This window comes from Vanacampus margaritifer, chromosome 8, assembly GCF_051991255.1.
Source record: "Vanacampus margaritifer isolate UIUO_Vmar chromosome 8, RoL_Vmar_1.0, whole genome shotgun sequence".
Classification (NCBI taxonomy): domain Eukaryota; kingdom Metazoa; phylum Chordata; class Actinopteri; order Syngnathiformes; family Syngnathidae; genus Vanacampus; species Vanacampus margaritifer.
This window is the reverse complement of record NC_135439.1, coordinates 8,334,658-8,345,747: the sequence shown is the minus strand read 5'-3', so window position 1 is coordinate 8,345,747 and position 11,090 is coordinate 8,334,658. Positions and strand designations below refer to the sequence as shown.

The window sequence follows — 11,090 nt, the reverse complement described above, 5'->3', positions numbered from 1 at the left end:
AAACTTATTTAAAGTCAAAACATTCCATCTTTTTTTTCTTGTAACATTGGAACTTCTCATATTTGACTGTTTTTCACTTGTTGACATTTATTGTTGCTGCTTCGTCATACTTAACTAATTGCTTTGCTTTGGAGAATGAGGCAGAATAAATAGTTCTTAATTTTAAAATACTCATGAGAATGAGAATCCATTTTTATTTTTTAATATTACAGTAATAATAATATTAACAAAAAAAGTTTTAAAAATATGGTATTAAAGACAGCTCATTTAGAACCTGTTAATATTGATTTATTTATTTATTTTTGGGTGAGTGGGAGGGCAATCATAATGACTAATGGCATTTTCATTCATTTCAATGAGTAAAGATAAAGGAAATTCTGAATCCTGGCGTCATGAGCACTGCTATTTTTGAGACGTGATATGGCCAGCTGGTTGTCGCAATGATGAGTCCGGAAAATTATTGAGTGCAAAAAGATCCACCCTGTGGATGCCCAAATTTGAATTAAAAGTTGATTTTGACGAGTATTCATTTAGCAACATATCTGCTCTTTCATTTTTAACTGCTTTGTCCTTTTAAAATAAGGCCTCCTGTAACCCTGCCATCACAAATTACTGTAATCTTAGTACGGGGGGTGGGGGGGGGGGGTCATCAAAAGCTGCTTTCTTCTTGCAGACTAATGCGTTTCTACTCAATGTGAGTGCTTTCAAAGAGTCTCTCTCTCGCTTTCTTCTCTCTGTTAAAACAAAAAACAAAAAAAACTTTTCTCTTTTCTTCTACTCTTCTCCAGCTGCTCTGTGGCCGGCTGTGTTTTCTTAGCAGCGTTGTACGCTCTCGTGTGGTTTGTTTCCGGTTGGTCATTGTCACAATATCTCATCACTAATCATGTTTATGGACAGAAACTCCTAAAAGCTTTTTAATTAGGAGGTTGTTGATGTCTTTGCGGATGTTAAACCGGGCCGCCTACCACTGAAATTGGATGCGAAATGATTTCATGCGATTATGGATTATTTATTGTTTTGTAGGCTAACTATTTATTCGGCCTCATTTTCCAAAGCAAAGCAATTAGTAAGTATGACGAAGCAGCAGCAATAAATGTCAATGAGTGAAAAACAGTCAAATATGACAAGTTCCAATGTTACAAGAAAAAAAAGATGGAATGTTTTGACTTTAAATAAGTTTGAATATTTATGAGGAAAACAAAGTCAGAATGTTGTGCCAAGAGCATTGCAATAATCGTCAAATTAAGTCGTGATTTTCTTGAAGTACTATAAGATAAAGTCGGAATATTAAAATAAATAATAAGATTGTAATATTTATTCGAAAAAATTTGTAATATGAGAAATGAAATGAAAAACACATTTAAAACACAACACATAAAAACGTTTACTGTCTTTTTTAAGAGAGACAATAAAGTCTGAATATTACAAGAAATAAATGATTTGGTTTTATTTAGTTAATTACTCATTCACTGCCATTGACGGCTATAAACGTCAAAAATGTATTTGAACTATTTCTATTAGTTAAATTATTTTCTCCACTTTTGTTGATAACCTAGAATTTTTTTATTGTACATTTAGAACAGATATAAAATTTGTGATTAATCGTGAGTTAACTAGTGAAGTCATGCGATTAATTATGATTACAAATTTTAATCGCCTGACGCCCCAAAATTGTAATAATGTTTTCTTCTTTTTTTTAATTCATTCACTGCCATTGACGGCTATAAATGTCAAAAATTCATTTCAATTATTTCTATTAGTTTAACATTTTTTTCCACTTTTGTTAACAAGAGTATGAAAACCTAGAAAAAATATTATTGTACATTTACAACAGATATAAAATTAGTGATTAATCGTGAGTTAACTAGTGAAGTCATGCGATTAATTACAATTAAAAATGTTAATCGCTTGTCGCCCCTAATTTTAAAAAAAATGAATTTATGGCAGTAAATGAGTTAAACAAAACCAAATAAAAAACAATAATAAATAATAAACAGTAAACTAGAATAATGAATTTGTAGTCAACTTGAATGCAATTTTTTTTCTAATTCTGTAATAGAATAATCAATTAAATAATCTATTCTATAAATATTTGGCAGTTACAGCCCCAAAAAAAACACACACACACACACATTACTAATTTTTTGTTGTTGGCTGGAGTGGAGAAATAGCAAAAGTGTTGATGGGACCAAGTGAAGGGCATCATTAACAGTTTACTTGCTCCTCTGCTGATTCACCGCACGCTTTTTAGTAGGCCTCACAGAAGCGTACGGTCTATTAAGCAGGCCCGCAGTGGCATATAAAGCTTAAATGAGGTCACGCCACTGATGGACAATGGAGCAAGCGCCCTCCGTCCACCCTCCATCAATCAGGAGCCAAAACAGTGCCGTAAACATGGCTGACCACGCAGCAGGAAAATGCGTGAGCGTGCATAATCACGATTTGCATCGCGATGCTTCTATCGCGATGGCAACACACTAGCCACGATATTGCTATGTACACTTGGCTGCTATCTTGCTGAATGTTAGCATGCCAACTGGTAGCATGTTAGCATTTGATCAATAATTATTTGAAATCTGACTAGACTACACAGAAAGATGTCAAGTCATATATGATTGACCTTTGTGGTTTCTGCACTCTTTTCATGTGTTAATATTTGTGTCGGTTTCATTGTTCATTTGAAGTACAAACAAGGCCCTGATGTAAAATCCTATCGATCTGCTGTAGCATTATGCTACAAACCATAATGGAAATGAGTCCATATCAATCAGATTGAGCACATTCCATCTTGTTCAAAAACTATTTGAAATACAACCTGATTTAAGGACATAGCGCTTGTTTATGTTAGCATATATCTCTTAGCATGTTAGCATTTTGTCAGTTTTCATTTGAAATACGGCCTGACTGACTTTAGTTATCTTTTGTAAGCCCTTTCTCTCCTCAGGTTGCTATCTTGCTATATAAGCATACCAATTGCTAGCATGTTAGCATTTTATACATTTTTATTTGAAATAAAACCTGACTTAAAAGCACGATCTTTAGCTTTCTGCATTAGCCATCTGTTCTCTGGTTTTCATCTTGCTATATGTTAACATATAAACTCTTAGCATATTAGCATGATATCAATTTCCATTACATTTGGTACCTGACAGTACAGTAAGATGAAAAATCCTTAATTATCTGCCTTAACCTTTTCTGTTGGTTATCTTGCTATGTTAACATCTTAGCATCATTTCCAATTTGATTCAAAATCTGACATGAATGAAGAGTGTTATGTAACTAAAATCCTTATTCCTCTTCTGTGGCGCTTTCGGTAGCTGTGTTAGCATGCTAGCTGTTATTCCAAGAATTTTGTTTTTGTTGGGGCCAAAGTTAGTTTTACCATCTGCCACTGGGTTGCAGGCAGTGATTACAAATGCATTAAAACCTTAAAAGAATAAATACAAATAAAAACATTCAGCCATCTATTGTTTTGTCAGGTACTGAATAGAATTCCCAAGAGTGTAACTTCCAATATAAATGTAGCTTGAAACCCCAATATTATTCATTCCACTCTCCAACTTCTCTTCACATCGTGGCAGCACTAATCTCCTTCATCTTAATGGCATCCGCACACCCCCAACGCAGCAGGGCGGCGCACACAATCGATCCGTTTGCCGTTCGTTATCGCACTGGAACCTTTCGCTCACCAAAAACCTGCCCCTCCAACCTTCCCTTCTCGCCCTCCACCTATTCCTCCATCAGATTATTCAGATGGCCTTACACCCTCTGTTGTCACCTCATCTTATAATAAACCTAGAAAATGAATGAGGAGATGCTCGAACCAAGGCTTTCAGGACTACTGCAATCATGCGTGGTGATTCCCATCAGTTATTTCTCCAAATGCGGTTTCATCTCCTGAGTAAAGTTCTAAAGCATTAACTCCTAAAGTGTACAGTATTTGGGGTTTTTCTTTATTTCTACAATGGAAAATAGCTAAATAAAATTTAATAAAAAATGAAACAAAGTACATTGTAAGAACAAAAAAAAAGACACGTCTGAATTTTCTGTAAAATTAATTTAATTAAAAAAAAAAAGTTTTAAATTTTATGAGGGAATAAATTGTAATGTAAGAGGAAAAGTGGTCATTTTATGAAAACATTATTTTTTTAGACAAAAGTGTTGTGATACCACGAAAATAAAGTTGAAATTTCACGCGAAAAAAGCCCACATTTTATAAAAAATTGTTTTAACATTCATTGAATAACAGACATTTTTGAAAAAAAAAAGTTACTATTCTATGAGAAAAGTAACTAGAGAGAGAAAGTATTGCAAAATAAATTTTACGTGAATAAAATCAGAGTATTATTAACAAAAAGTCTACTACTACTACAAAAAAAAAACACACACAACCTTTACAAGAATCTAATGATTGACAATGAATATTTTGAGGGGGGAAAAGTCAGACTTTTGAGGTCATTTTTAGAGCTGTATCCACAAAGCGTGAGTAGATTCACTTTAAGCAACTTTTTCTTTTTATACTGTAATATAGAATGTTAATATGTTGACATTGTTGATTCACGCTACTGAAACCGAACTCTGCTTTGCTTGTTTGGCAGAAATGAGAGAGTTTTTTTTTTTATTATTTATGTTGTTGTTGTGTGTCCGCGCCTAATGAACGACAGTGGCAGGCCGTAATTGTTGGTAGCCCGCCAGCGGGGGGTTTAATTGGACAGGCAGGGAGGAATATACAACCTGGCGACTGGCCCCGTCGACTCATAATGGGGTGCAACCGGGCGCCGGTGTGGTCAACTAATCAAAACGGGACTGGGCCTGCTTGGCGAGCCGTGACCGGAATACTGAGTGGGCATCTGGGCCCAGCCGCTCCGCTTCGGTGGCTCGGCGGGGAAGGCGGAGGGGCGGGTATCGGGGCGTATCGTTATATGGCTGTGACCCTCCAGCACCTGCAGCACAGTTCATTATTAGCACGGCCACGGATGAACGGCTTTAATGTAGGTGAAGCCGTGATGGATATGTTCTACCTCACTTTCACAAGACTTGTTTTGAAGTGCAACATGTTCGATGATGAGAATTTCACTGTGCTATTATCACTTGAGGGTTTGCCTCAACATGACAGCCAATCTACAGACACAGTGGCGGGCGCATATTTCAAATTTGGGCCTTTGGTGAAGACTTACCAGACCTATACCACAACTATTACGTCATAGTTATTGAAACCATCAATAGGCCTGTGCCTATAATTGGAAAGAGTTGATTCTGACTTCCCAGCATGCCTCAGAGCAATTTCACCGACCAAACACGAATATCTAGTGCAGGTCACGACCCCGCGAATTTTTTCGCAGTGATCGATGGCGCAATGAAGCTAGCTGCTAATGCTAATGCGTTCTTGATGCATTTTTCCAGCACGCCACTTTTAAACCTAATATTTTGTTATCGTCACTGAAAGAGGAATAAAATATTTGTCCTCTTTGCGTGTTCCAAAACTTGAAGACAGATTTAATGTAAGGAAAAACACCTTTGCAAAAATGATTTTAATCTAACAGAGATCTCTGGACATCGTGACAGTCTCCAATTCATCACTTAACAGGTGGAATTCAGAGCGCCGAATGTGCCTCTTCCGCGTGTAAAATGGCTTCTTATAGTTAAAACCGACCGCCTCTCTTTCATTTGTAGACAAAACATACTCTCTGGGTACTTTTCCATGAGCGATGGCGAAAACAGAGTCAGGGGTGGGTGTGTGTTCGAGACAGATTCTGTTCAAGGACTAAATGTGTTTTCCCACAGAGAAGGAACTTCTAGACCAAATAATATGTCCCATCTTAAGGTCAAATTATACTGAGTTCAACACTACTTGCTTTACACGTCTATAAAACCTTTCAACATGGTTAATATAAATAATTAAGATGTTAATAATGTATAACAATGGTTAATATATGAAATGAAGTATTAAAAATGTTAATAATATCTAACATCACCCAACAAGAAAAAGTTGGAAGTCACTCCTAAAATCGTCAAAAACACGTAGAGGCGTGAATGATCGATTTCAGACTACAAACTCCTCCGACAATAGAATAAATTATAGATTAAAATTAATCAATTAAATTAATTAATTACTGTTTCATGGCATGGAAGCAAAGCAAGTGTATTCCGTTTTGGAGTAACTTCATTTATGTCACAAGGGAATAAATGTCGCTAAAATCACTTTTAGTGACGACCAAAGTTATTTTTTCTGAATCTGTTTGAGCAAATTCATCAGGCTCACACATACTAAAGAAAAGAAGACATGCTTATTAATATGGTTAATGTCACTTGCAGTTGCACCCAGCAATATAAAAAAAATATTAAACATGGTAACCCATAAAAACACTTTGATCTAAAAGTTAGGAGGGAAAAAAGTAATGGTTGTTTGAAAAATATATATATAAATATACTGTATTTTTTTTTTTTACGTTACAAAAATCAATGGCCTCTAGTACCCTCTGCTGTTGAGAAAGTTTCGATTTAAACGCGTCTGCCGCTTTAAGGCACAGCAAGGAATGATGGGTAAGAACGCCATTAGCCAATCAAATGGCTGGTTTTCCGTTTTGCTATGGCGATGGTGACGGGGCGGTGGTTTGAAGAGCAGAAAAGGAAAAAGAATGGCGTCACTTCTTAACGCGGAAAATAATTACACGCGATTTGGATGTCGTATTGTCCTAAAAAAGATGTCATTAGAGTGAAACGACGTTTGTTTTGATAACGTAATTAACATTAATCGACCAGTCCGGGGAAAAGAAGGAAAGCAGTTAAGGTAAGTGGTTAAAATGACATTTCGAAGTGCCGAAAAAGAGTTTTAAGTCTGGAACTATAACACCCTACAACATTGCGCTATGGTAAAGTTTTCATTTGCGTTTGTTTGTTTTTCTTTAGCAGGAAAATAAAAAATATACTTAGGGCTGTGCAATACGGCCTTTAAAAACAGTGTTCCCTTATAGAAAACGCATTATATTCATGTCAATGTCATGTTGTTTTGAATCCTAAACTAGTTTTGCTCTTTTTTTTTCCTTCTGGGATTTTACTCCATTTCTCCAGATACCAAGCAAGCATCGAAACGGTTTGTACCCCACCAACTTCCACAAAAATAAAAATAATGATCAATATAAAATGGTTTTCTTTACAGTCCAAATATCCTTTTGAAGAATGTCCCTTATTCAAAATATGTATGTAAACGTGAACCTTGATATATATATATATATATATATATATATATATATATAAAAATATTTTTAAGGTGAAGTCAAGTCCCCCAAATTAAAAAAAAACAACCGACAACAATCTTTACAATAATAAGGTTGTATGTACTTGTGCCCCCAACCGGCCATTTTTGCCACTTGCTGTTGACTAAAAATGACATCACTGTTGCTCAGGTAACGACCAATCATAGCACACCTGTTTTCTGATACTGAGCCGTAATTGGTTACTACTGGTTGCTTAACATAATAGTAAGAATTTTGTACGGATCTAAATTAAAATACATTCCTTAATAAATTCTACCGATTTTTTAAAATTTATCATATCTTTTTACATAAACAAACATACATAAAATCAACCCAAACTACAATACAACACTCCTCCTGCGCACTGAGTAATAATAAAGTAAATAAAAGTCCTTATACGATTAATACATCCAAGTAGAGAAAGCTAACATTAGCTTGTATGTTATGCTCTGAATAAAAATAAATCTGTAACATCCTTCTCAGATATGTGTGAGCGACAAACGGGCAGTCTCGGTTCGATCTCATCACCATCTTTGGCTGCTGTACCATTATCAGAAATATCACCACAAAGAGATGACAATAGTGGGCCTTCAGCTGCTAAGTCATGCCTTGTGCATCACAGCAAAGAGCAGGTGAGCAAAAGCATGTGATGTCACCAAAGAAGTATACCAATGTTTTTTTTTTTTCTCAGAAACTTACCATGATATGATGATAATCGATAATAATGTTTTTTTGGCACCAAAATTGCACTCTGTTCTGTACTTCTACATCTGACAGTGGTGATGGATAGAGTTCCTACTTGAAACACGTTTGTCCTTAAAAACTTCTTCTTTTTTTTTTTTTACACAACAGAAGGGTGTTCGAGTCTCATTTCAGAACAGTGAAGACTCGGACGAACTGGCCTCAGACAGCAGCCATAGCCTGCGGCCGTTACTTGGATATGACTGGATAGCAGGTACACATCTTTGTTGGCTTTGGTGTCTTTTAAAGGCATAGTTTTCAGGTTAAAAGGAAGACTTTTGTGCATATTCTCCCCTAATTTAAAACTTCCCAGGTCTCTTAACATTGCTGTGACATGCTTTAATCAACGTACCCCGTTGAAGAATCAATTTTATTTCTTATCTTGCTAAATTAAGCACATTTTAAGAGACTGCTTGTATCTCTTGCAAGTGTGTAACCTGCCCAAAGTCCAGCTTTCATCACCATGACAACATGGTTTGTAGCATGAACTTTCCGACTAGTACGGCTTCTATTTGCATGAGCAAAGAAAAGCCAAACTCCCATAGAGAAAGAAATTATGTATTGCATTTTCACTCTTGAGCGCAGCACTTCGTATCTATGTGGCGGTGTTGTTACCCTTTAAGAAACAATTATCTGAACACAAATGCAGCAACACTTGTAGACAGCATAACAGTACTCAACGACTAATATTATAGCAGTACAGAGAGGTACAGTACAGTACATTATATTTGTATGTCTGTTTTATACTGCCCCCAAGTGGCCAAGCCAAGGCATGCACAAAATAATGAGAGCACACTGGGCATTGAAAGATAATGTGTTTGTCCCCGGTAAGGATAAATAAGACCTCCGTTTTGGAAAATTGAATGTTTAGACTTTTTAAGGACCTGCTAATACTTTGGTGTGCTGCTGTTCAGGTGTCCTTGATGTTGAAAAGTCCCTGCAAAATCGTTCGAATGATTTCTACAAAGAGCTGCAAGATTTTCGACTGCAAAATGAAAGCGAGTGCATGCACCAGCCCCAAGCAAAGTGAGTTGCACCGCCGCCGCTGGTTGTGTTGTTGTCATCCTCCTTACCTGACACTAATTGTCACACGCTTCTCCTCATAGAATTTCCCCACATAAGCAGTCCGTCCTGTCACTGTTTGTAGACACCGATAGCCTGAATGGCGACATAGATCATCAGTGTAAGATAGTTCATCATTTTGCGGCTGTGATGTGCCCAGTGTGCTAATAATGCTCATCTCTGCTACTTTTTATCCAGGTACCTACTTGTATAGGCTGAACAGTAGACTGTTCCCTGTCCCTGTTCCCACCGATGAATGTTGTCCCGTGTGCCAAAGGCCAAAATCCTCACACCCCCACACCAAAGACAAACCAGCTCATGTCAGGTAACAACAGTGTGAAGCGAAACCACCATTTTTATACATTACACATGTGTCATATTTTCCATGTTCCAGTGGTTCATGTCATCAGGAACAGAAACTACAAATAATGATGATAGTTTCGACAACATATTTTTAACTCATTCACTGCCATTGACGGCTATAGACATCAAAAATTCATTTGAACTATTTCTATTAGTTTAACATTATTTCCCACTTTTGTTAACTAGAGTATCAAAACCTAGAAGTTTTTTTTATTGTATTTGAACTAATATAAAATTTGTGATTAATTGTGAGTTAACTAGTGAAGTCATGTGATTAATCACGATTAAAAAAAATTAATAATCTTTTCTTAATTTTTTTTTTTTAAATATTATATAAAAAAAAAAATATGTTGTTGTTTTTTGTTTAAGTGAAAAGATTATTAAAAATGAGGGGCATCAGGCGACTAAAATTTTAAATCGTAATTAATCGCATGACTTCACTAGTTAACTCGCGATTAATCACACATTTTATATCTGTTCTAAATGTACAAAAAAAATCTAGGTTTTCATACTATTGTAAACAAAAATTGGGGGAAAAATGTTAAACTAATAGAAATAGTTAAAATAAATGTTTTTAAAGTCTATAGCTGTCAATGGCAATGAATGAGTTAAAGGTGTTCTTTTAAGGCAAAATGTTGCACATGGTTGGTTTTATACACTGGTTTGGAATATGTGTGTGCGGTTACTATTCAGGGTCAGCATCCCTCGCGCCACACTGCAACCACCTTACGACTACAAGCCACATCGCCGCAGCAGTTTCGATCCAGCTGACGGTTTGGGGTTACCCTCTGTAAGTAAAATGGATTCAGCACGTTGCATTGATTTAAGACGATGAGCCGCTTCGTGTCTCGTGCCTGCTGTTATGGCAGCACTGCCTCTTGGGCTGGTCCAACGCTGTTCGGAGTTACTTGCGCCCACCCAGCAACCTTGACCTGAGAAGTCACCTGGAAAAGCGCACTGAACAACCAGAGGTGAGGCCCCGATACTTTCACTTCACTGAAGTGGTACATCTGTGCAATCTAAAGGTGCTGCTGTATTACATTCTTTTGACTGTTTTTTTTTTTTTTTTTTTTTTCAGGATCAGGTGTCCAGAAGCTTTCAATATGAACGTGCGCCACCTATTGTTCCGTTGGCCCGTCATCGCTTCCAGCACTTCTCGCCCAAAAGAAAGAAACAACGAACTGCATCGTCAAGTAACAACTGACCAACCCTCAAATGTATTTTTGTCCTTTTGGGGCAGGGGGGGTCCTCATTTGGGCCGACTCGTTAATGAGCTGCCAATAGTAAGGGTACATGTATACAAATAACCATTCATACTCAAAAACATATTTACGGACAATTTAGAGTTTTCAATGAACCTAGCATGCTTTTGCAATGTGGGACGAAGTTGCAAGCACAGGAAAAAAAAAAAAAAAAAAGCAAGATCCACACTGGAGGGGCCGTGCGATGTTTTGAACACACACCGTGCTGCCTCAAAAGTCGGTTTTGGAAGATATTATAAATGCTATGTATTCATGTGATGTCAAATAAACATGCTTATCATTTTAGTGCACAGTACAATTTGTATGAATTAACTCAACTTGTATCCTGGCTGGGCCACCAGATTCCTAAAGTTGACCCCCCCAAGAATGTTTATTAACAGTTTAAACCGTAAATGTACCACAAGCT

At 36.7% G+C, this 11,090-nt stretch overlaps 1 protein-coding gene across 2 annotated transcripts; it reads left to right on the top strand.

Moving 5' to 3' along the window:
- The first annotated feature begins 6,114 nt into the window (after window positions 1-6,114).
- miip (migration and invasion inhibitory protein) lies at window positions 6,115-10,976 on the top strand. 2 transcript variants are annotated; one of them, XM_077574276.1, is made up of 10 exons: window positions 6,127-6,790; window positions 7,072-7,093; window positions 7,740-7,888; window positions 8,109-8,211; window positions 8,912-9,023; window positions 9,104-9,180; window positions 9,258-9,384; window positions 10,116-10,212; window positions 10,292-10,393; window positions 10,501-10,976. In XM_077574276.1, exons 3-10 carry the CDS (start codon window positions 7,742-7,744, stop codon window positions 10,624-10,626), a joined length of 891 nt encoding a protein of 296 aa, XP_077430402.1. In that variant the 5' UTR covers window positions 6,127-6,790; window positions 7,072-7,093; window positions 7,740-7,741; the 3' UTR covers window positions 10,627-10,976. The 2 variants fall into 2 exon arrangements, with proteins under 2 accessions (XP_077430403.1, XP_077430402.1); XM_077574277.1 differs by lacking the exon at window positions 7,072-7,093 and having other exon boundaries at window positions 6,115-6,790.
- The last annotated feature ends 114 nt before the right edge of the window (window positions 10,977-11,090 follow it).

Bases quoted from the DNA above. Each gene is read 5' to 3' on its own strand.
- miip (XM_077574277.1), top strand. From the start codon at position 7,742: ATGTGTGAGCGACAAACGGGCAGTCTCGGTTCGATCTCATCACCATCT. The intron at 9,385-10,115 runs GTAACAACAGTG...GTTACTATTCAG, and splicing joins GACAAACCAGCTCATGTCAG to GGTCAGCATCCCTCGCGCCA. The intron at 10,213-10,291 runs GTAAGTAAAATG...CTGTTATGGCAG, and splicing joins ACGGTTTGGGGTTACCCTCT to CACTGCCTCTTGGGCTGGTC.